The sequence below is a fragment of the Hemitrygon akajei genome, chromosome 2 (assembly GCF_048418815.1).
Source record: "Hemitrygon akajei chromosome 2, sHemAka1.3, whole genome shotgun sequence".
In the NCBI taxonomy this organism is placed as follows: Eukaryota; Metazoa; Chordata; class Chondrichthyes; order Myliobatiformes; family Dasyatidae; genus Hemitrygon; species Hemitrygon akajei.
This window is the reverse complement of record NC_133125.1, coordinates 181,645,175-181,670,568: the sequence shown is the minus strand read 5'-3', so window position 1 is coordinate 181,670,568 and position 25,394 is coordinate 181,645,175. Positions and strand designations below refer to the sequence as shown.

General features: G+C 55.0%; 1 protein-coding gene across 3 annotated transcripts in view; it reads right to left on the bottom strand.

Moving 5' to 3' along the window:
• Positions 1 to 541: 541 nt before the first annotated feature.
• The window catches only part of LOC140719017 (uncharacterized), a 160,341-nt gene continuing 135,488 nt past the window's right edge, over positions 542 to 25,394 (bottom strand). For 2 of the 3 annotated variants that reach the window (XR_012096846.1, XR_012096848.1), the window contains one exon: positions 542 to 2,013. Coding sequence is in view for 1 of the 3 variants with exons in the window: in XM_073033349.1 (XP_072889450.1) it covers positions 1,694 to 2,013; positions 2,998 to 3,060 (383 nt within the window). In the remaining 2 variants the exon portion in view is untranslated. Of the gene's footprint in view, positions 2,014 to 2,997; positions 3,061 to 25,394 lie in introns of all 3 variants that reach the window. The other variant, XM_073033349.1, reaches the window with a different exon arrangement.

The following is a 25,394-nucleotide window of genomic DNA, read 5'->3' as shown; positions in this document are numbered from 1 at the left end:
GCTGTGGCAATCAATGCCTATTCACTGCTCAGACCAGGGGAGAGGGGCAGACAAAACAGGTGAACAATCTGCTAATGATTCAACAATAAACATGTTTCTCATCTCCAGGAGAACAATATTCCCTCTCCCTCCCCAACGCCATGTCACACAAAGGCAGCTTTCAATGATAAGACATAGGAGCAGAACTAGGCAATTCAGCCCATCAAGTGTGGTCCACCATTCCATCACGGCTGATATAATTTTCCCTCTCAACCCCATTTTCCTGCTTTTTCCCCGTGACCTCTGATCAAGAATTTAACAACCTCTACTTAAATATACTAAATGGCCTCCTCAGCTATCTGTGGCAATGAATTCCAAAGATTTACCACTCTCTGGCTAAAGAAATTCCTCCTCTTTTCTGTTCTCATAGGACGTCCATCTCTCCTGAGGCTGTGCCTTTTGGTCCTAGACACCCCCACTCTATCTAGGCCTTTCAATTTTCGGTGGGAAACGCACTTTTAACACTTTGTCAGCCAAGAAAGCAGGGCAGGGGGTGGGGGGGGGGTCTTGACATTTTCTTCCAGATCAGACGAAGCGGCAAGAGTTTAAGGTGTTTGGAGAACATATTGGGGGATGTCAGAGGTAAGGTTTTTTTTACACGGAGCGGGGTAGGTGGGTGGAACCAGGGGTGCTGATAGAGGCAGATAAATCAGAGACAGTTGAAGGATGTCTGAACTTTTGATGCGGCGATGCTGCAGGGGCATCCGTTGCCACCAGAGGGCGCGCGCCAGGCGCACAGCGGCGGAGGAGCCGATCGCCAACCTTTCTGAGCGGGGTCGGGGACCCGTGCATGGGGCAATACATCGGCTTTTCATACCCATCCACTTGTCCGTTTTGTGGCCGGGAGGAGTCACATGCACTACCGGAGGATCCACTGGTGAGTTTGCTCCCGGGCCTGGCCAAGATGCCATGTCCAGGTCCAGGGACGAGCAGTCATAGAACAGTACAGCACAGGAGCAGGCCATTCGGCCCACAGTGTTGTGCTGAAACGACTAAAAAGCTAGTCTAAAACACCCAAACACTAATCCCTCCATGTCCGTATTCCTCCATCTTCCTTACATCAATGTAATGCCCATACCAGGCAGCGCATTTCAGGAAAAGAACTTACCCCTCACCTCCCCCTTGAACCCACCCCCTCTCACCGTCAATGCATGCCCTCTGCTATTGGGCATTTCACCCTGGGACCGTGGATACTCCCTGTCCACTGTCTGTGCCTCTCATAATCTTACAAGACTCTCAGATCTCCCCTCAGACCCCAGCGAGCCAGAGAAAGCAGCCCAAGTTTATCCAGTCTCTCGTGATAGCACATGCCCTCTAAACCGGGCAGCAGCCTCTAAGTGGGGCAACCAGGACTGTACGCAATACTCCGGCTGTGGTCTCAGCAGAGTTCTATAAAGTTGCAACATAACTCTTGACTTTTGAGCTCAATGCCTGGACTAGTAAAATCAGGCCTTCCTAACCACCTCATTGTGTGGCCTCTTTCAAAGAGCTATGAACTTGGGTGGCAAGATCTCTCCGCTCAGCAACACTGTGAAGGGGCTGTTTGCATTTGCCCTGTCAAGGTGCTGCACCTTGCTTTTATCTGCCAGGGATACGTTTGTGCCTGGCTGTCCTCGGAGAGGTCACAGTGGGGGTGAATCTGTGAATGTTCGCTTCATGTTTGTGTTTTCTGCATCTTTGTGTGAGTAATTTTTTGTGATTTTGTTCCACTGCCTCCGGTCCCCCATCTCATGAACTGCCCTGTGGCGGCTGCGTTTGATGCCTGGTCCAGGGAATCGCGATGACAAAAGCTTCGGCTGGCGCTCCGGGGCAGGGGAGCCAGTACCACACATTTAGAGATATGGTCTGTCGGATGAATGTTAAACCACACACCCTCCCTGCTGGGGGTGGAATTCCCACAATGCCGGAGGAGCTCAGCAGGCCAGGCAGCGTTACGGAAGTGAATCAACGGTCGGCTATGGCTCCTTATCGGGGCTGGAAAGGAAGGAAGAAGAAGCCTGATAAGTCTCTGACACTTCATCCGTCGCTGGAATGGTTGATTATTGTTTACGTGGGATCAGGGGAATTCTGATCTCTCCCCGCTGGCTGTCAGTATGAGTCTCAATGCCTGATTTCTGTGTGCGCATTAGAGCCTCCCCTGCATGGACTTCCCACTGCCTCAGTACAGTTAAAGACCCCACCCGCCCTGGACAAACTCTCCCACTGATAAACCCATCCTGTCCCTTTCTAATAGGGGAGTCCCTGTCAATATGTGGAAGGTTAAAAATCACTTCTTACTACCTTAATAAGACATCCCACATAATAACTCCACCCACCTGGACCTGGACATCCTCCCTTCTCACCTCTCCGTTCGGGCAGAAGGCACAACAAGGCCCAGCTGTTACAGTACTGAATGGCCCCTAATAGCTTCTTAACTTTACCACACAAGAGATTCTGCAGATGCTGGAAATCCAGAGCAACACACACAAAATGCTGGAGGAACTCACCAGGTCAGGCAGCGTCTATGGAGAGGAATAAAGGGTCAACGTTTCGGGCTGAGACCCTTCATCAGGACTTGAACTTGCAATCTAAATTGCTACGAGCTTACACCGCACTTTCTCTGTAACTGTAACACTTTATTCTGCGTTCTGTTATGGTTTTGCCTTGCGCTGTCTCAGTTCACTGATGCGGTGAAATGATCTGGATGGACGGCAAGTCTTCGCTGTACCTCGGTTCACGTGAGAGTGATTAGTGCAACGCTTTACAGTCCCAGGTTCAATTCCCACCGCTGCCTGTGACAATCTGTTCTTTCTCCCTGTGACCGCGTGGGTTGCCTCTCACGGTCCAGGGGCTGGTAGGTTGTAAATTGTCCCGTGATTAGGCCAGAGTTAAACCGGGGGTTGCTCGAAGGACGAGGAGGGCCTATTCCACAACTTATCTTAACAAATAAATAAATATGACGATAATAAACCCACTTACTTTGCCCGCCTGTCCCTCTGATTACAGCAGAGGCATTAACCCTCCGTCTGGCCGCTGGGGAGTCTGGAAGGGGAAGAGAAAGGAGCTGATCAAAGACAGCTTTGCCTGGCACAGTGCAGCTGGCAGCACGGAAGGGAAGGGTGAGGCTGGGGTCACACTCGGGACCGTGTCGTCCCTGCGACGCTCTCTCCCTGTTCTGGCTCCTGGGGCAGTAGGCCTCTGCTGAGAGGGTCTTGGTCGAAGGGCGGAGAGTTCCAGCATTCAAACCCAGTGGTGAATGAAGAACAAGGCATGGTTACACAGCCAGAAAGAGGCCCTTCTGCCCATCGAGTACAAGGCATCTACACTAACCCTATATCCCAGCATTAGGCCCATATTAGGAAGTCACAATAGCCCACCACGATTCCCAGCATTAGGCCAGTAAGGAGTTTGTACGTTCTCCCTGCGACTGTACGGATTTCCTCTGGGTGTTCCGGTTTCCTCCCACGGACCAAAGATGCACGGCTTTGTTAGACGCAGCGGCCATTAAAGGGCCAGCATATTGTTTTGGGCCGAAGGGGAGTGAAGAGGGTGCAGATGCAGTCTGGACGGAGTGTTTGTTGGGGGGGGATGGGGTGCTGAGAGGGGAGGGAGGCAGGGAGTGTTTCTGAGGGAAGGGGATGGGGTGCTGATTGAGTTGGGATGGAAGGAGGGAGTGTTTGTGAGGGCAGTACATGGGGTGTATACTGAGACAATGTGAGTGTTTGTGAGGGGGTGGATGAGGTGCTGATTGAGTCTGGATGGAGGGAGTGTTTGTGAGGGGAGTGTATGAGGCGTCTGACTCGGGAGGGATGGAGTGTTTGTGAGGGGAGTGTATGAGGTGCTGACTGACTCGGGAGGGACGGAGAGTTTGTGAGGGGAGTGTTTGAGGAGCTGACTGACTCGGGAGGGACAGAGTGTGAGGGGAGTGTATGAGGTGCTGACTGACTCGGGAGGGACAGAGTGTTTGTGAGGGGAGTGTATGAGGTGCTGACTATCTCGGGAGGGACAGAGTGTTTGTGAGGGGAGTGTATGCGGTGCTGACTGACTCGGGAGGGACAGAGTGTTTGTGAGGGGAGAATATGAAGTGCTGACTGACTCGGGAGGGACAGAGTGTTTGTGAGGGGAGTGTATGAAGTGCTGACTGACTCGGGAGGGACGGAGTGTTTGTGAGGGGAGTGCATGAGGTGCTGACTGACTCGGGAGGGACGGAGTGTTTGTGATGGGAGGGTATGAAGTGCTAACTGACTCGGGAGGGACGGAGTGTTTCTGAGGGGAGTGTATGAGGTGTTGTCTGACTCAGCAGGGACGGAGTGTTTGTGAGGGGAGTGTATGAGGTGCTGACTGACTCGGGAGGGACGGAGCGTTTGTGAGGGGAGTGTATGAGGTGCTGACTGACTCGGGAGGGACGGAGTGTTTGTGAGGGGAGTGTATGAGGCATTGTCTGACTCGGGAGGGACCGAGTGTTTGTGAGGGGAGTGTATGGCTGCTGACTAACTCGGGAGGGACGGAATGTTTGTGAGGGGAGTGTATGAGGTGCTGACTGACTCGGGAGGGACGGAGTGTTTGTCAGGGGAGTGTATGAGGTGCTGACTGACTCGGGAGGGATGGAGTGTTTGTGAGGGGACTGTATGAGGTGCTGACTTACTCGGGAGGGACGGAGTGTTGGTGAGGGGAGTGTATGAGGCGTTGTCTGACTCGGGAGGGACCGAGTGTTTGTGAGGGGAGTGTATGAGGTGCTGACTGACTCAGGAGGGATGGAGTGTTTGTGAGGGGAGTGTATGAGGTGTTGTCTGACTCAGGAGGGACGGAGTGTTTGTGAGGGGAGTGTATGAGGCGTTGTCTGACTCGGGAGGGTCGGAGTGTTTCTAAGGGGAGTGTATGAGGTGCTGACTGACTCAGGAGGGACAGAGTGTTTGTGAGGGGAGAATATGAAGAGCTGACTGACTCGGGAGGGACGGAGTGTTGGTGAGGGAAGTGTATGAGGCGTTGTCTGACTCGGGAGGGACCGAGTGTTTGTGAGGGGAGTGTATGAGGTGCTGACTGACTCAGGAGGGACAGAGTGTGAGGGGAGAATATGAAGTGCTGACTTACTCGGGAGGGACGGAGTGTTTGTGAGGGGAGTGTATGAGGTGCTGACTGACTGGGGAGGGACGGAGTGTTTGTTAGGGGAGTGTATGAGGTGCTGACTGACTCGGGAGGGACGGAGTGTTTGTGAGGGGAGTGTATGAGGTGCTGACTGACTCGGGAGGGATGGAGTGTTTGTGAGGGGAATGTATGAGGCGTCTGACTCGGGAGGGACGGATTGTTTGTGAGGGGATTGTATGAGGTGCTGACTGACTCAGGAGGGACAGAGTGTTTGTGAGGGGAGTGTATGAGGCGTTGTCTGACAAAGGAGGGACGGAGTGTTTGTGAGGGGAGTGTATGAGGCGTTGTCTGACTCAGGAGGGACGGAGTGTTTGTGAGGGGAGTGTATGAGGTGCTGACTGACTCGGGAGGGACGGAGTGTTTGTGAGGGGAGTGTATGAGGCGTCGTCTGACTCAGGAGGGACGGAGTGTTTGTGAGGGGAGTGTATGAAGTGCTGACTGACTCGGGAGGGACGGACTGTTTGTGAGGGGAGTGTATGAGGTGCTGACCGACTCGGGAGGGACAGAGTGTTTGTGAGGGGAGAATATGAAGTGCTGACTGACTCGGGAGGGACAGAGTGTTTGTGAGGGGAGTGTATGAGGTGCTGACAGACTCGGCAGGGACAGAGTGTTTCTGAGGGGAGTGTATGAGATGCTGACTGAATCGGGAGGGACGGAGTGTTTGTGAGGAGAGTGTATGAGGTGCTGACAGACTCAGCAGGGACAGAGTGTTTCTGAGGGGAGTGTATGAGGTGCTGACTGACTCGGGAGGGACGGAGTGTTTGTGAGGGGAGTGTATGAGGTGCTGACTGACTCGGGAGGGACGGAGTGTTTGTGAGGGGAGTGTATGAGGTGCTGACTGACTCGGGAGGGACGGAGTGTTTGTGAGGGGAGTGTATGAGGCGTTGACTGACTCGGGAGGGACAGAGTGTTTCTGAGTGGAGTGTATGAGATGCTGACTGACTCGGGAGGGACGGAGTGTTTGTGAGGGGAGTGTATGAGGTGCTGACTGACTCGGGAGGGACGGAGTGTTTGTGAGGGGAGTGTATGAGGTGCTGACTGACTCGGGAGGGACGGAGTGTTTGTCAGGGGAGTGTATTGCTGCTGACTAACTCGGGAGGGACGGAATGTTTGTGAGGGGAGTGTATGAGGTGCTGACAGACTCGGCAGGGACGGAGTGTTTGTGAGGGGAGTGTATGAGGTGCTGACTGACTCGGGAGGGACGGAGTGTTTCTGAGGGGAGTGTATGAGGTGCTGACTGACTCGGGAGGGACGGAGTGTTTGTGAGGGGAGTGTATGAGGTGCTGACAGATTCGGGAGGGACGGAGTGTTTGTGAGGGGAGTGTATGAGGTGCTGACTGACTCGGGAGGGACAGAGTGTTTGTGAGGGGAGAATATGAAGTGCTGACTGACTCGGGAGGGACGGAGTGTTTGTGAGGGGAGTGTATGAGGCGTTGTCTGACTCAGGAGGGACGGAGTGTTTGTGAGGGGAGTGTATGAGGTGCTGACTGAATCGGGAGGGACGGAGTGTTTGTGAGGGGAGTGTATGAGGTGCTGACAGACTCGGGAGGGACGGAGTGATTGTGAGGGGAGTGTATGAGGTGCTGACTGACTCAGGAGGGACAATGTTTTTGTGAGGGGAGTGTTTGAGGTGTTGTCTGACTCAGGAGGGACGGAGTGTTTGTGATTGGAGTGTATGAGGCGTTGTCTGACTCAGGGGGGACGGAGTGTTTGTGAGGGGAGTATATGAGGTGCTGACTGAATCGGGAGGGACGGAGTGTTTGTGAGGGGAGTGTATGAGGTGCTGACTGACTCGTGAGGGACGGAGTGTTTGTGAGGGGAGTGTATGAGGTGCTGACAGACTCGGCAGGGACAGAGTGTTTCTGAGGGGAGTGTATGAGGTGCTGACTGACTCGGGAGGGACGGAGTGTTTGTGAGGGGAGTGTATGAGGTGCTGACTGACTCGGGACGGACGGAGTGTTTGTGAGGGGAGTGTATGAGGTGCTGACTGACTCGGGAGGGACGGAGTGTTTGTGAGGGGAGTGTATGAGGTGCTGACAGACTCGGCAGGGACAGAGTGTTTCTGAGGGGAGTGTATGAGGTGCTGACTGACTCGGGAGGGACGGAGTGTTTGTGAGGGGAGAATATGAAGTGCTGACTGACTCGGGAGGGACGGAGTGTTTGTGAGGTGAGTGTATGAGGTGCTGACTGACTCAGGAGGGACAATGTTTTTGTGAGGGGAGTGTTTGAGGTGTTGTCTGACTCAGGAGGGACGGAGTGTTTGTGATTGGAGTGTATGAGGCGTTGTCTGACTCAGGAGGGACGGAGTGTTTGTGAGGGGAGTGTATGAGGTGCTGACTGAATCGGGAGGGACGGAGTGTTTGTGAGGGGAGTGTATGAGGTGCTGACAGACTCGGCAGGGACAGAGTGTTTCTGAGGGGAGTGTATGACGTGCTAACTGACTCGGGAGGGACGGAGTGTTTGTGAGGGGAGTGTATGAGGTGCTGACTGACTCAGGTGGGACAGAGTGTTTGTGAGGGGAGTGTATGAGGTGCTGACTGACTAGGGAGGGACAGAGTGTTTCTGAGGGGAGTGTATGAGGTGCTGACTGACTCGGGAGGGACAGAGTGTTTGTGAGGGGAGTGTATGAGGTGCTGACAGACTCGGCAGGGACTGAGTGTTTCTGAGGGGAGTGTATGAGGTGCTGACTGACTCGGGAGGGACGGAGTGTTTGTGAGGGGAGTGTATGAGGTGCTGACTGACTCGGGAGGGACGGAGTGTTTGTGAGGGGAGTGTATGAGGTGCAGACTGACACGGGAGGGATGGACTGTTTGTGAGGGGAGTGTATGAGGCGTTGTCTGACTCGGGAGGGACGGAGTGTTTGTGAGGGGAGTGTATGAGGCGTTGACTGACTCGGGAGGGACGGAGTGTTTGTGAGGGGAGTGTATGAGGTGCTGACTGACTCGGGAGGGACAGAGTGTTTGTGAGGGGAGTGTATGAGGTGCTGACTGACTCGGGAGGGACAGAGTGTTTCTGAGGGGAGTGTATGAGGTGCTGACTGACTCGGGAGGGACGGAGTGTTTCTGAGGGGAGTGTATGAGGCGTTGACTGACTCGGGAGGGTCGGAGTGTTTCTGAGGGGAGTGTATGAGGTGCTGACTGACTCAGGAGGGACAGAGTGTTTGTGAGGGGAGAATATGAAGAGCTGACTGACTCGGGAGGGACGGAGTGTTTGTGAGGGGAGTGTATGAGGTGCTGACTGACCCGGGAGGGACGGAGTGTTTCTGAGGGGAGTGTATGAGGTGCTGACCGACTCGGGAGGGACAGAGTGTTTGTGAGGGGAGAATATGAAGTGCTGACTGACTCGGGAGGGACAGAGTGTTTGTGAGGGGAGTGTATGAGGTGCTGACAGACTCGGCAGGGACAGAGTGTTTCTGAGGGGAGAGTATGAGATGCTGACTGAATCGGGAGGGACGGAGTGTTTGTGAGGGGAGTGTATGAGGTGCTGACAGACTCAGCAGGGACAGAGTGTTTCTGAGGGGAGTGTATGAGGTGCTGACTGACTCGGGAGGGACGGAGTGTTTGTGAGGGGAGTGTATGAGGTGCTGACTGACTCGGGAGGGACGGAGTGTTTGTGAGGGGAGTGTATGAGGTGCTGACTGACTCGGGAGGGACGGAGTGTTTGTGAGGGGAGTGTATGAGGCGTTGACTGACTCGGGAGGAACAGAGTGTTTCTGAGTGGAGTGTATGAGATGCTGACTGAATCGGGAGGGACGGAGTGTTTGTGAGGGGAGTCTAAGAGATGCTGACTGACTCGGGAGGGACGGAGTGTTTGTGAGGGGAGTGTATGAGGTGCTGACTGACTCGGGAGGGACGGATTGTTTGTGAGGGGAGTGTATGAGGTGCTGACTGACTCGGGAGGGACGGAGTGTTTCTGAGGGGAGAATATGAAGTGCTGACGGACTCGGGAGGGACGGAGTGTTTGTGAGGGGAGTGTATGAGGCGTTGTCTGACTCAGGAGGGACGGAGTGTTTGTGAGGGGAGTGGATGAGGTGCTGACTGAATCGGGAGGGACGGAGTGTTTGTGAGGGGAGTGTATGAGGTGCTGACTGACTCGGGAGGGACGGAGTGTTTGTGAGGGGAGTGTATGAGGTGCTGACTGACTCGGGAGGGACGGAGTGTTTGTGAGGGGAGTGTATGAGGTGCTGACAGACTCGGGAGGGACGGAGTGTTTGTGAGGGGAGTGTATGAGGTGCTGACTGACTCGGGAGGGACGGAGTGTTTCTGAGGGGAGTGTATGAGGTGCTGACTGACTCGGGAGGGACGGAGTGTTTGTGAGGGGAGTGTATGAGGTGCTGACTGACTCGGGAGGGACGGAGTGTTTGTGAGGGGAGTGTATGAGGTGCTGACTGACTCGGGAGGGATGGACTGTTTGTGAGGGGAGTGTATGAGGCGTTGTCTGACTCGGGTGGGACGGAGTGTTTGTGAGGATAGTGTATGAGGCGTTGACTGACTCGGCAGGGACGGAGTGTTTGTGAGGGGAGTGTATGAGGTGCTGACTGACTCGGGAGGGACAGAGTGTTTGTGAGGGGAGTGTATGAGGTGCTGACTGAATCGGGAGGGACAGAGTGTTTGTGAGGGGAGAATATGAAGTGCTGCCTGACTCAGGAGGGACGGAGTGTTTGTGAGGGGAGTGTATGAGGTGCTGACAGACTCGGGAGGGACAGAGTGTTTCTGAGGGGAGAGTATGAGGCGTTGACTGACTCGGGAGGGACGGAGTGTTTGTGAGGGGAGTGTATGAGGTGCTGACAGACTCGGGAGGGACAGAGTGTTTCTGAGGGGAGTGTATGAGGTGCTGACAGACTCGGCAGGGACAGAGTGTTTCTGAGGGGAGTGTATGAGGTGCTGACTGACTCGGGAGGGACGGAGTGTTTGTGAGGGGAGTGTATGAGGTGCTGACTGACTCGGGAGGGATGGAGTGTTTGTGAGGGGAGTGTATGAAGTGCTGACTGACTCGGGAGGGACGGAGTGTTTGTGAGGGGAGTGTATGAGGTGCTGACTGAATCGGGACGGACGGAGTGTTTGTGAGGGGAGTGTATGAGGTGCTGACTGACTCGGGAGTGACGGAGTGTTTGTGAGGGGAGTGTATGAGGTGCTGACAGACTCGGCAGGGACAGAGTGTTTCTGCGGGGAGTGTATGAGGTGCTGACTGACTCGGGAGGGACGGAGTGTTTGTGAGGGGAGAATATGAAGTGCTGACTGACTCGGGAGGGACGGATTGTTTGTGAGGTGAGTGTATGAGGTGCTGACTGACTCAGGAGGGACAATGTTTTTGTGAGGGGAGTGTTTGAGGTGTTGTCTGACTCAGGAGGGACGGAGTGTTTGTGATTGGAGTGTATGAGGCGTTGTCTGACTCGGCAGGGACAGAGTGTTTCTGAGGGGAGTGTATGAGGTGCTGACTGACTCGGGAGGGACGGAGTGTTTGTGAGGGGAGTGTATGAGGTGCTGACTGACTCGGGAGGGACGGAGTGTTTGTGAGGGGAGTGTATGAAGTGCTGACTGACTCGGGAGGGACGGAGTGTTTGTGAGGGGAGTGTATGAGGTGCTAACTGAATCGGGACGGACGGAGTGTTTGTGAGGGGAGTGTATGAGGTGCTGACTGACTCGGGAGGGACGGAGTGTTTGTGAGGGGAGTGTATGAGGTGCTGACAGACTCGGCAGGGACTGAGTGTTTCTGAGGGGAGTGTATGAGGTGCTGACTGACTCGGGAGGGACGGAGTGTTTGTGAGGGGAGTGTATGAGGTGCTGACTGACTCGGGAGGGATGGAGTGTTTGTGAGGGGAGTGTATGAGGTGCTGACTGACACGGGAGGGATGGACTGTTTGTGAGGGGAGTGTATGAGGCGTTGTCTGACTCGGGAGGGACGGAGTGTTTGTGAGGGGAGTGTATGAGGCGTTGACTGACTCGGGAGGGACGGAGTGTTTGTGAGGGGAGTGTATGAGGTGCTGACTGACTCGGGAGGGACAGAGTGTTTGTGAGGGGAGTGTATGAGGTGCTGACTGACTCGGGAGGGACAGAGTATTTCTGAGGGGAGTGTATGAGGTGCTGACTGACTCGGGAGGGACAGAGTGTTTGTGAGCAGAGAATATGAAGTGCTGACTGACTCGGGAGGGACGGAGTGTTTGTGAGGGGAGTGTATGAGGTGCTGACAGACTCGGGAGGGACAGAGTGTTTCTGAGGTGAGTGTATGAGGCGTTGACTGACTCGGGAGGGACGGAGTGTTTGTGAGGGGAGTGTATGAGGTGCTGACGGACTTGGGAGGGACAGAGTGTTTGTGAGGGGAGTTTATGAGGTGCTGACAGACTCGGCAGGGACAGAGTGTTTGTGAGGGGAGTGTATGAGGTGCTGACTGACCCGGGAGGGACAGAGTGTTTGTGAGGGGAGTGTATGAGGTGCTGAATGACTCGGGAGGGACAGAGTGTTTCTGAGGGGAGTGTATGAGGTGCTGACTGACTCGGGAGGGACAGAGTGTTTGTGAGGGGAGAATATGAAGTGCTGACTGACTCGGGAGGGACGGAGTGTTTGTGAGGGGAGTGTATGAGGTGCTGACTGACTCAAGTGGGACGGAGTGTTTGTGAGGGGAGTGTATGAGGTGCTGACTGACTCAGGTGGGACAGAGTGTTTCTGAGGGGAGTGTATGAGGTGCTGACTGACTAGGGAGGGACAGAGTGTTTCTCAGGGGAGTGTATGAGGTGCTGACTGACTCGGGAGGGACAGAGTGTTTGTGAGGGGAGAATATGAAGTGCTGACTGACTCGGGAGGGACGGAGTGTTTGTGAGGTGAGTGTATGAGGTGCTGACTGACTCAGGAGGGACAATGTTTTTGTGAGTGGAGTGATTGAGGTGTTGTCTGACTCAGGAGGGACGGAGTGTTTGTGATTGGAGTGTATGAGGCGTTGTCTGACTCAGGAGGGACGGAGTGTTTGTGAGGGGAGTATATGAGGTGCTGACTGAATCGGGAGGGACGGAGTGTTTGTGAGGGGAGTGTATGAGGTGCTGACTGACTCGTGAGGGACGGAGTGTTTGTGAGGGGAGTGTATGAGGTGCTGACAGACTCAGCAGGGACAGAGTGTTTCTGAGGGGAGTGTATGAGGTGCTGACTGACTCGGGAGGGACGGAGTGTTTGTGAGGGGAGTGTATGAGGTGCTGACTGACTCGGGAGGGATGGAGTGTTTGTGAGGGGAGTGTATGAAGTGCTGACTGACTCGGGAGGGACGGAGTGTTTGTGAGGGGAGTGTATGAGGTGCTGACTGAATCGGGACGGACGGAGTGTTTGTGAGGGGAGTGTATGAGGTGCTGACTGACTCGGGAGGGACAGAGTATTTCTGAGGGGAGTGTATGAGGTGCTGACTGACTCGGGAGGGACAGAGTGTTTGTGAGGGGAGAATATGAAGTGCTGACTGACTCGGGAGGGACGGAGTGTTTGTGAGGGGAGTGTATGAGGTGCTGACAGACTCGGGAGGGACAGAGTGTTTCTGAGGTGAGTGTATGAGGCGTTGACTGACTCGGGAGGGACGGAGTGTTTGTGAGGGGAGTGTATGAGGTGCTGACTGACTTGGGAGGGACAGAGTGTTTGTGAGGGGAGTTTATGAGGTGCTGACAGACTCGGCTGGGACAGAGTGTTTGTGAGGGGAGTGTATGAGGTGCTGACTGACTCGGGAGGGACAGAGTGTTTGTGAGGGGAGTGTATGAGGTGCTGAATGACTCGGGAGGGACAGAGTGTTTCTGAGGGGAGTGTATGAGGTGCTGACTGACTCGGGAGGGACAGAGTGTTTGTGAGGGGAGAATATGAAGTGCTGACTGACTCGGGAGGGACGGAGTGTTTGTGAGGGGAGTGTATGAGGTGCTGACTGACTCAAGTGGGACTGAGTGTTTGTGAGGGGAGTGTATGAGGTGCTGACTGACTCAGGTGGGACAGAGTGTTTCTGAAGGGAGTGTATGAGGTGCTGACTGACTAGGGAGGGACAGAGTGTTTCTCAGGGGAGTGTATGAGGTGCTGACTGACTCGGGAGGGACAGAGTGTTTGTGAGGGGAGAATATGAAGTGCTGACTGACTCGGGAGGGACGGAGTGTTTGTGAGGTGAGTGTATGAGGTGCTGACTGACTCAGGAGGGACAATGTTTTTGTGAGGGGAGTGATTGAGGTGTTGTCTGACTCAGGAGGGACGGAGTGTTTGTGATTGGAGTGTATGAGGCGTTGTCTGACTCAGGAGGGACGGAGTGTTTGTGAGGGGAGTATATGAGGTGCTGACTGAATCGGGAGGGACGGAGTGTTTGTGAGGGGAGTGTATGAGGTGCTGACTGACTCGTGAGGGACGGAGTGTTTGTGAGGGGAGTGTATGAGGTGCTGACAGACTCGGCAGGGACAGAGTGTTTCTGAGGGGAGTGTATGAGGTGCTGACTGACTCGGGAGGGACGGAGTGTTTGTGAGGGGAGTGTATGAGGTGCTGACTGACTCGGGAGGGATGGAGTGTTTGTGAGGGGAGTGTATGAAGTGCTGACTGACTCGGGAGGGACGGAGTGTTTGTGAGGGGAGTGTATGAGGTGCTGACTGAATCGGGACGGACGGAGTGTTTGTGAGGGGAGTGTATGAGGTGCTGACTGACTCGGGAGTGACGGAGTGTTTGTGAGGGGAGTGTATGAGGTGCTGACAGACTCGGCAGGGACAGAGTGTTTCTGCGGGGAGTGTATGAGGTGCTGACTGACTCGGGAGGGACGGAGTGTTTGTGAGGGGAGAATATGAAGTGCTGACTGACTCGGGAGGGACGGAGTGTTTGTGAGGTGAGTGTATGAGGTGCTGACTGACTCAGGAGTGACAATGTTTTTGTGAGGGGAGTGTTTGAGGTGTTGTCTGACTCAGGAGGGACGGAGTGTTTGTGATTGGAGTGTATGAGGCGTTGTCTGACTCAGGAGGGACGGAGTGTTTGTGAGGGGAGTGTATGAGGTGCCGACTGAATCGGGAGGGACGGAGTGTTTGTGAGGGGAGTGTATGAGGTGCTGACTGACTCGTGAGGGACGGAGTGTTTGTGAGGGGAGTGTATGAGGTGCTGACAGACTCGGCAGGGACAGAGTGTTTCTGAGGGGAGTGTATGAGGTGCTGACTGACTCGGGAGGGACGGAGTGTTTGTGAGGGGAGTGTATGAGGTGCTTACTGACTCGGGAGGGACGGAGTGTTTGTGAGGGGAGTGTATGAGGTGCTCACTGAATCGGGACGGACGGAGTGTTTGTGAGGGGAGTGTATGAGGTGCTGACTGTCTCGGGAGGGACGGAGTGTTTGTGAGGGGAGTGTATGAGGTGCTGACAGACTCGGCAGGGACTGAGTGTTTCTGAGGGGAGTGTATGAGGTGCTGACTGACTCGGGAGGGACGGAGTGTTTGTGAGGGGAGTGTATGAGGTGCTGACTGACTCGGGAGGGATGGAGTGTTTGTGAGGGGAGTGTATGAGGTGCTGACTGACACGGGAGGGATGGACTGTTTGTGAGGGGAGTGTATGAGGCGTTGTCTGACTCGGGAGGGACGGAGTGTTTGTGAGGGGAGTGTATGAGGCGTTGACTGACTCGGGAGGGACGGAGTGTTTGTGAGGGGAGTGTATGAGGTGCTGACTGACTCGGGAGGGACAGAGTGTTTGTGAGGGGAGTGTATGAGGTGCTGACTGACTCGGGAGGGACAGAGTGTTTCTCAGGGGAGTGTATGAGGTGCTGACTGACTCGGGAGGGACAGAGTGTTTGTGAGGGGAGAATATGAAGTGCTGACTGACTCGGGAGGGACGGAGTGTTTGTGAGGGGAGTGTATGAGGTGCTGACAGACTCGGGAGGGACAGAGTGTTTCTGAGGTGAGTGTATGAGGCGTTGACTGACTCGGGAGGGACGGAGTGTTTGTGAGGGGAGTGTATGAGGTGCTGACTGACTTGGGAGGGACAGAGTGTTTGTGAGGGGAGTTTATGAGGTGCTGACAGACTCGGCAGGGACAGAGTGTTTGTGAGGGGAGTGTATGAGGTGCTGACTGACTCGGGAGGGACGGAGTGCTTGTGAGGGGAGTGTATGAGGTGCTGAATGACTCGGGAGGGACAGAGTGTTTCTGAGGGGAGTGTATGAGGTGCTGACTGACTCGGGAGGGACAGAGTGTTTGTGAGGGGAGAATATGAAGTGCTGACTGACTCGGGAGGGACGGAGTGTTTGTGAGGGGAGTGTATGAGGTGCTGACTGACTCAAGTGGGACTGAGTGTTTGTGAGGGGAGTGTATGAGGTGCTGACTGACTAGGGAGGGACAGAGTGTTTCTGAGGGGAGTGTATGAGGTGCCGACTGAATCGGGAGGGACGGAGTGTTTGTGAGGGGAGTGTATGAGGTGCTGACTGACTCGTGAGGGACGGAGTGTTTGTGAGGGGAGTGTATGAGGTGCTGACAGACTCGGCAGGGACAGAGTGTTTCTGAGGGGAGTGTATGAGGTGCTGACTGACTCGGGAGGGACGGAGTGTTTGTGAGGGGAGTGTATGAGGTGCTGACTGACTCGGGAGGGACGGAGTGTTTGTGAGGGGAGTGTATGAAGTGCTGACTGACTCGGGAGGGACGGAGTGTTTGTGAGGGGAGTGTATGAGGTGCTCACTGAATCGGGACGGACGGAGTGTTTGTGAGGGGAGTGTATGAGGTGCTGACTGTCTCGGGAGGGACGGAGTGTTTGTGAGGGGAGTGTATGAGGTGCTGACAGACTCGGCAGGGACTGAGTGTTTCTGAGGGGAGTGTATGAGGTGCTGACTGACTCGGGAGGGACGGAGTGTTTGTGAGGGGAGTGTATGAGGTGCTGACTGACTCGGGAGGGATGGAGTGTTTGTGAGGGGAGTGTATGAGGTGCTGACAGACTCGGGAGGGACAGAGTGTTTCTGAGGTGAGTGTATGAGGCGTTGACTGACTCGGGAGGGACGGAGTGTTTGTGAGGGGAGTGTATGAGGTGCTGACTGACTTGGGAGGGACAGAGTGTTTGTGAGGGGAGTTTATGAGGTGCTGACAGACTCGGCAGGGACAGAGTGTTTGTGAGGGGAGTGTATGAGGTGCTGACTGACTCGGGAGGGACGGAGTGCTTGTGAGGGGAGTGTATGAGGTGCTGAATGACTCGGGAGGGACAGAGTGTTTCTGAGGGGAGTGTATGAGGTGCTGACTGACTCGGGAGGGACAGAGTGTTTGTGAGGGGAGAATATGAAGTGCTGACTGACTCGGGAGGGACGGAGTGTTTGTGAGGGGAGTGTATGAGGTGCTGACTGACTCAAGTGGGACTGAGTGTTTGTGAGGGGAGTGTATGAGGTGCTGACTGACTAGGGTGGGACAGAGTGTTTCTGAGGGGAGTGTATGAGGTGCTGACTGACTCGGGAGGGACAGAGTGTTTGTGAGGGGAGAATATGAAGTGCTGACTGACTCGGGAGGGACGGAGTGTTTGTGAGGGGAGTGTATGAGGTGCTAACTTACTCGGGAGGGACAGAGTGTTTGTGAGGGGAGAATATGAAGTGCTGACTGACTCGGGAGGGACGGAGTGTTTGTGAGGGGAGTGTATGAGGCGTTGTCTGACTCAGGAGGGACGGAGTGTTTGTGAGTGGAATGTATGAGGCGTTGTCTGACTCAGGAGGGACGGAGTGTTTGTGAGGGGAGTATATGAGGTGCTGACTGAATCGGGAGGGACGGAGTGTTTGTGAGGGGAGTGTATGAGGTGCTGACTGACTCGTGAGGGACGGAGTGTTTGTGAGGGGAGTGTATGAGGTGCTGACTGACTCGTGAGGGACGGAGTGTTTGTGAGGGGAGTGTATGAGGTGCTGACTGAATCGGGACGGACGGAGTGTTTGTGAGGGGAGTGTATGAGGTGCTGACTGACTCGGGAGTGACGGAGTGTTTGTGAGGGGAGTGTATGAGGTGCTGACAGACTCGGCAGGGACAGAGTGTTTCTGAGGGGAGTGTATGAGGTGCTGACTGACTCGGGAGGGACGGAGTGTTTGTGAGGGGAGAATATGAAGTGCTGACTGACTCGGGAGGGACGGAGTGTTTGTGAGGTGAGTGTATGAGGTGCTGACTGACTCAGGAGGGACAATGTTTTTGTGAGGGGAGTGTTTGAGGTGTTGTCTGACTCAGGAGGGACGGAGTGTTTGTGATTGGAGTGTATGAGGCGTTGTCTGACTCAGGAGGGACGGAGTGTTTGTGAGGGGAGTGTATGAGGTGCTGACTGAATCGGGAGGGACGGAGTGTTTGTGAGGGGAGTATATGAGGTGCTGACTGACTCGTGAGGGACGGAGTGTTTGTGAGGGGAGTGTATGAGGTGCTGACAGACTCGGCAGGGACCGAGTGTTTCTGAGGGGAGTGTATGAGGTGCTGACTGACTCGGGAGGGACGGAGTGTTTGTGAGGGGAGTGTATGAGGTGCTGACTGACTCGGGAGGGACGGAGTGTTTGTGAGGGGAGTGTATGAAGTGCTGACTGACTCGGGAGGGACGGAGTGTTTGTGAGGGGAGTGTATGAGGTGCTAACTGAATCGGGACAGACGGAGTGTTTGTGAGGGGAGTGTATGAGGTGCTGACTGACTCGGGAGGGACGGAGTGTTTGTGAAGGGAGTGTATGAGGTGCTGACAGACTCGGCAGGGACTGAGTGTTTCTGAGGGGAGTGTATGAGGTGCTGACTGACTCGGGAGGGACGGAGTGTTTGTGAGGGGAGTGTATGAGGTGCTGACTGACACGGGAGGGATGGACTGTTTGTGAGGGGAGTGTATAAGGCGTTGTCTGACTCGGGAGGGACGGAGTGTTTGTGAGGGGAGTGTATGAGGCGTTGACTGACTCGGGAGGGACGGAGTGTTTGTGAAGGGAGTGTATGAGGTGCTGACTGACTCGGGAGGGACAGAGTGTTTGTGAGGGGAGTGTATGAGGTGCTGACTGACTCGGGAGGGACAGAGTGTTTCTGAGGGGAGTGTATGAGGTGCTGACTGACTCGGGAGGGACAGAGTGTTTCTGAGGGGAGTGTATGAGGTGCTGACTGACTCTGGAGGGACGGAGTGTTTGTGAGGGGAGTGTATAAGGTGCTGACAGACTCGGGAGGGACAGAGTGTTTCTGAGGTGAGTGTATGAGGCGTTGACTGACTCGGGAGGGACGGAGTGTTTGTGAGGGGAGTGTATGAGGTGCTGACTGACTTGGGAGGGACAGAGTGTTTGTGAGGGGAGTTTATGAGGTGCTGACAGACTCGGCAGGGACAGAGTGTTTGTGAGGGGAGTGTATGAGGTGCTGACTGACTCGGGAGGGACGGAGTGCTTGTGAGGGGAGTGTATGAGGTGCTGAATGACTCGGGAGGGACAGAGTGTTTCTGAGGGGAGTGTATGAGGTGCTGACTGACTCGGGAGGGACAGAGTGTTTGTGAGGGGAGAATATGAAGTGCTGACTGACTCGGGAGGGACGGAGTGTTTGTGAGGGGAGTGTATGAGGTGCTGACTGACTCAAGTGGGACTGAGTGTTTGTGAGGGGAGTGTATGAGGTGCTGACTGACTAGGGTGGGACAGAGTGTTTCTGAGGGGAGTGTATGAGGTGCTGACTGACTCGGGAGGGACAGAGTGTTTGTGAGGGGAGAATATGAAGTGCTGACTGACTCGGGTGGGACGGAGTGTTTGTGAGGGGAGTGTATGAGGTGCTAACTTACTCGGGAGGGACAGAGTGTTTGTGAGGGGAGAATATGAAGTGCTGACTGACTCGGGAGGGACGGAGTGTTTGTGAGGGGAGTGTATGAGGCGTTGTCTGACTCAGGAGGGACGGAGTGTTTGTGAGTGGAATGTATGAGGCGTTGTCTGACTCAGGAGGGACGGAGTGTTTGTGAGGGGAGTATATGAGGTGCTGACTGAATCGGGAGGGACGGAGTGTTTGTGAGGGGAGTGTATGAGGTGCTGACTGACTCGTGAGGGACGGAGTGTTTGTGAGGGGAGTGTATGAGGTGCTGACTGACTCGTGAGGGACGGAGTGTTTGTGAGGGGAGTGTATGAGGTGCTGACTGAATCGGGACGGACGGAGTGTTTGTGAGGGGAGTGTATGAGGTGCTGACTGACTCGGGAGTGACGGAGTGTTTGTGAGGGGAGTGTATGAGGTGCTGACAGACTCGGCAGGGACAGAGTGTTTCTGAGGGGAGTGTATGAGGTGCTGACTGACTCGGGAGGGACGGAGTGTTTGTGAGGGGAGAATATGAAGTGCTGACTGACTCGGGAGGGACGGAGTGTTTGTGAGGTGAGTGTATGAGGTGCTGACTGACTCAGGAGGGACAATGTTTTTGTGAGGGGAGTGTTTGAGGTGTTGTCTGACTCAGGAGGGACGGAGTGTTTGTGATTGGAGTGTATGAGGCGTTGTCTGACTCAGGAGGGACGGAGTGTTTGTGAGGGGAGTGTATGAGGTGCTGACTGAATCGGGAGGGACGGAGTGTTTGTGAGGGGAGTATATGAGGTGCTGACTGACTCGTGAGGGACGGAGTGTTTGTGAGGGGAGTGTATGAGGTGCTGACAGACTCGGCAGGGACCGAGTGTTTCTGAGGGGAGTGTATGAGGTGCTGACTGACTCGGGAGGGACGGAGTGTTTGTGAGGGGAGTGTATGAGGTGCAGACTGACTCGGGAGGGACGGAGTGTTTGTGAGGGGAGTGTATGAAGTGCTGACTGACTCGGGAGGGACGGAGTGTTTGTGAGGGGAGTGTATGAGGTGCTAACTGAATCGGGACGGACGGAGTGTTTGTGAGGGGAGTGTATGAGGTGCTGACTGACTCGGGAGGGACGGAGTGTTTGTGAGGGGAGTGTATGAGGTGCTGACAGACTCGGCAGGGACTGAGTGTTTCTGAGGGGAGTGTATGAGGTGCTGACTGACTCGGGAGGGACGGAGTGTTTGTGAGGGGAGTGTATGAGGTGCTGACTGACACGGGAGGGATGGACTGTTTGTGAGGGGAGTGTATGAGGCGTTGTCTGACTCGGGAGGGACGGAGTGTTTGTGAGGGGAGTGTATGAGGCGTTGACTGACTCGGGAGGGACGGAGTGTTTGTGAAGGGAGTGTATGAGGTGCTGACTGACTCGGGAGGGACAGAGTGTTTGTGAGGGGAGTGTATGAGGTGCTGACTGACTCGGGAGGGACAGAGTGTTTCTGAGGGGAGTGTATGAGGTGCTGACTGACTCGGGAGGGACAAAGTGTTTCTGAGGGGAGTGTATGAGGTGCTGACTGACTCTGGAGGGACGGAGTGTTTGTGAGGGGAGTGTATAAGGTGCTGACAGACTCGGGAGGGACAGAGTGTTTCTGAGGTGAGTGTATGAGGCGTTGACTGACTCGGGAGGGACGGAGTGTTTGTGAGGGGAGTGTATGAGGTGCTGACTGACTTGGGAGGGACAGAGTGTTTGTGAGGGGAGTTTATGAGGTGCTGACAGACTCGGCAGGGACAGAGTGTTTGTGAGGGGAGTGTATGAGGTGCTGACTGACTCGGGAGGGACGGAGTGCTTGTGAGGGGAGTGTATGAGGTGCTGAATGACTCGGGAGGGACAGAGTGTTTCTGAGGGGAGTGTATGAGGTGCTGACTGACTCGGGAGGGACAGAGTGTTTGTGAGGGGAGAATATGAAGTGCTGACTGACTCGGGAGGGACGGAGTGTTTGTGAGGGGAGTGTATGAGGTGCTGACTGACTCAAGTGGGACTGAGTGTTTGTGAGGGGAGTGTATGAGGTGCTGACTGACTAGGGAGGGACAGAGTGTTTCTGAGGGGAGTGTATGAGCTGCTGACTGACTCGGGAGGGACAGAGTGTTTGTGAGGGGAGAATATGAAGTGCTGACTGACTCGGGAGGGACGGAGTGTTTGTGAGGGGAGTGTATGAGGTGCTAACTTACTCGGGAGGGACAGAGTGTTTGTGAGGGGAGAATATGAAGTGCTGACTGACTCGGGAGGGACGGAGTGTTTGTGAGGGGAGTGTATGAGGCGTTGTCTGACTCAGGAGGGACGGAGTGTTTGTGAGTGGAATGTATGAGGCGTTGTCTGACTCAGGAGGGACGGAGTGTTTGTGAGGGGAGTATATGAGGTGCTGACTGAATCGGGAGGGACGGAGTGTTTGTGAGGGGAGTGTATGAGGTGCTGACTGACTCGTGAGGGACGGAGTGTTTGTGAGGGGAGTGTATGAGGTGCTGACTGACTCGTGAGGGACGGAGTGTTTGTGAGGGGAGTGTATGAGGTGCTGACTGAATCGGGACGGACGGAGTGTTTGTGAGGGGAGTGTATGAGGTGCTGACTGACTCGGGAGTGACGGAGTGTTTGTGAGGGGAGTGTATGAGGTGCTGACAGACTCGGCAGGGACAGAGTGTTTCTGAGGGGAGTGTATGAGGTGCTGACTGACTCGGGAGGGACGGAGTGTTTGTGAGGGGAGAATATGAAGTGCTGACTGACTCGGGAGGGACGGAGTGTTTGTGAGGTGAGTGTATGAGGTGCTGACTGACTCAGGAGGGACAATGTTTTTGTGAGGGGAGTGTTTGAGGTGTTGTCTGACTCAGGAGGGACGGAGTGTTTGTGATTGGAGTGTATGAGGCGTTGTCTGACTCAGGAGGGACGGAGTGTTTGTGAGGGGAGTGTATGAGGTGCTGACTGAATAGGGAGGGACGGAGTGTTTGTGAGGGGAGTGTATGAGGTGCTGACTGACTCGTGAGGGACGGAGTGTTTGTGAGGGGAGTGTATGAGGTGCTGACAGACTCGGCAGGGACAGAGTGTTTCTGAGGGGAGTGTATGAGGTGCTGACTGACTCGGGAGGGACGGAGTGTTTGTGAGGGGAGTGTATGAGGTGCTGACTGACTCGGGAGGGACGGAGTGTTTGTGAGGGGAGTGTATGAAGTGCTGACTGACTCGGGAGGGACGGAGTGTTTGTGAGGGGAGTATATGAGGTGCTAGCTGAATCGGGACGGACGGAGTGTTTGTGAGGGGAGTGTATGAGGTGCTGACTGACTCGGGAGGGACGGAGTGTTTGTGAGGGGAGTGTATGAGGTGCTGACAGACTCGGCAGGGACTGAGTGTTTCTGAGGGGAGTGTATGAGGTGCTGACTGACTCGGGAGGGACGGAGTGTTTGTGAGGGGAGTGTATGAGGTGCTGACTGACACGGGAGGGATGGACTGTTTGTGAGGGGAGTGTATGAGGCGTTGTCTGACTCGGGAGGGACGGAGTGTTTGTGAGGGGAGTGTATGAGGCGTTGACTGACTCGGGAGGGACGGAGTGTTTGTGAAGGGAGTGTATGAGGTGCTGACTGACTCGGGAGGGACAGAGTGTTTGTGAGGGGAGTGTATGAGGTGCTGACTGACTCGGGAGGGACAGAGTGTTTCTGAGGGGAGTGTATGAGGTGCTGACTGACTCGGGAGGGACAGAGTGTTTCTGAGGGGAGTGTATGAGGTGCTGACTGACTCGGGAGGGACGGAGTGTTTGTGAGGGGAGTGTATGAGGTGCTGACAGACTCGGGAGGGACAGAGTGTTTCTGAGGTGAGTGTATGAGGCGTTGACTGACTCGGGAGGGACGGAGTGTTTGTGACGGGAGTGTATGAGGTGCTGACTGACTTGGGAGGGACAGAGTGTTTGTGAGGGGAGTTTATGAGGTGCTGACAGACTCGGCAGGGACAGAGTGTTTGTGAGGGGAGTGTATGAGGTGCTGACTGACTCGGGAGGGACGGAGTGTTTGTGAGGGGAGTGTATGAGGTGCTGACTGACTCGGGAGGGACGGAGTGCTTGTGAGGGGAGTGTATGAGGTGCTGAATGACTCGGGAGGGACAGAGTGTTTCTGAGGGGAGTGTATGAGGTGCTGACTGACTCGGGAGGGACAGAGTGTTTGTGAGGGGAGAATATGAAGTGCTGACTGACTCGGGAGGGACGGAGTGTTTGTGAGGGGAGTGTATGAGGTGCTGACTGACTCGGGAGGGACAGAGTGTTTGTGAGGGGAGAATATGAAGTGCTGACTGACTCGGGAGGGACGGAGTGTTTGTGAGGGGAGTGTATGAGGTGCTAACTTACTCGGGAGGGACAGAGTGTTTGTGAGGGGAGAATATGAAGTGCTGACTGACTCGGGAGGGACGGAGTGTTTGTGAGGGGAGTGTATGAGGCGTTGTCTGACTCAGGAGGGACGGAGTGTTTGTGAGTGGAGTGTATGAGGCGTTGTCTGACTCAGGAGGGACGGAGTGTTTGTGAGGGGAGTATATGAGGTGCTGACTGAATCGGGAGGGACGGAGTGTTTGTGAGGGGAGTGTATGAGGTGCTGACTGACTCGTGAGGGACGGAGTGTTTGTGAGGGGAGTGTATGAGGTGCTGACTGACTCGTGAGGGACGGAGTGTTTGTGAGGGGAGTGTATGAAGTGCTGACTGACTCGGGAGGGACGGAGTGTTTGTGAGGGGAGTGTATGAGGTGCTGACTGAATCGGGACGGACGGAGTGTTTGTGAGGGGAGTGTATGAGGTGCTGACTGACTCGGGAGTGACGGAGTGTTTGTGAGGGGAGTGTATGAGGTGCTGACAGACTCGGCAGGGACAGAGTGTTTCTGAGGGGAGTGTATGAGGTGCTGACTGACTCGGGAGGGACGGAGTGTTTGTGAGGGGAGAATATGAAGTGCTGACTGACTCGGGAGGGACGGAGTGTTTGTGAGGTGAGTGTATGAGGTGCTGACTGACTCAGGAGGGACAATGTTTTTGTGAGGGGAGTGTTTGAGGTGTTGTCTGACTCAGGAGGGACGGAGTGTTTGTGATTGGAGTGTATGAGGCGTTGTCTGACTCAGGAGGGACGGAGTGTTTGTGAGGGGAGTGTATGAGGTGCTGACTGAATCGGGAGGGACGGAGTGTTTGTGAGGGGAGTGTATGAGGTGCTGACTGACTCGTGAGGGACGGAGTGTTTGTGAGGGGAGTGTATGAGGTGCTGACAGACTCGACAGGGACAGAGTGTTTCTGAGGGGAGTGTATGAGGTGCTGACTGACTCGGGAGGGACGGAGTGTTTGTGAGGGGAGTGTATGAGGTGCTGACTGACTCGGGAGGGACGGAGTGTTTGTGAGGGGAGTGTATGAAGTGCTGACTGACTCGGGAGGGACGGAGTGTTTGTGAGGGGAGTGTATGAGGTGCTAACTGAATCGGGACGGACGGAGTGTTTGTGAGGGGAGTGTATGAGGTGCTGACTGACTCGGGAGGGACGGAGTGTTTGTGAGGGGAGTGTATGAGGTGCTGACAGACTCGGCAGGGACTGAGTGTTTCTGAGGGGAGTGTATGAGGTGCTGACTGACTCGGGAGGGACGGAGTGTTTGTGAGGGGAGTGTATGAGGTGCTGACTGACTCGGGAGGGACGGAGTGTTTGTGAGGGGAGTGTATGAGGTGCTGACTGACACGGGAGGGATGGACTGTTTGTGAGGGGAGTGTATGAGGCGTTGTCTGACTCGGGAGGGACGGAGTGTTTGTGAGGGGAGTGTATGAGGCGTTGACTGACTCGGGAGGGACGGAGTGTTTGTGAAGGGAGTGTATGAGGTGCTGACTGACTCGGGAGGGACAGAGTGTTTGTGAGGGGAGTGTATGAGGTGCTGACTGACGCGGGAGGGACAGAGTGTTTCTGAGGGGAGTGTATGAGGTGCTGACTGACTCGGGAGGGACAGAGTGTTTCTGAGTGGAGTGTATGAGGTGCTGACTGACTCGGGAGGGACGGAGTGTTTGTGAGGGGAGTGTATGAGGTGCTGACAGACTCGGGAGGGACAGAGTGTTTCTGAGGTGAGTGTATGAGGCGTTGACTGACTCGGGAGGGACGGAGTGTTTGTGAGGGGAGTGTATGAGGTGCTGACTGACTTGGGAGGGACAGAGTGTTTGTGAGGGGAGTTTATGAGGTGCTGACAGACTCGGCAGGGACAGAGTGTTTGTGAGGGGAGTGTATGAGGTGCTGACTGACTCGGGAGGGACGGAGTGTTTGTGAGGGGAGTGTATGAAGTGCTGACTGACTCGGGAGGGACGGAGTGTTTGTGAGGGGAGTGTATGAGGTGCTAACTGAATCGGGACGGACGGAGTGTTTGTGAGGGGAGTGTATGAGGTGCTGACTGACTCGGGAGGGACGGAGTGTTTGTGAGGGGAGTGTATGAGGTGCTGACAGATTCGGCAGGGACTGAGTGTTTCTGAGGGGAGTGTATGAGGTGCTGACTGACTCGGGAGGGACGGAGTGTTTGTGAGGGGAGTGTATGAGG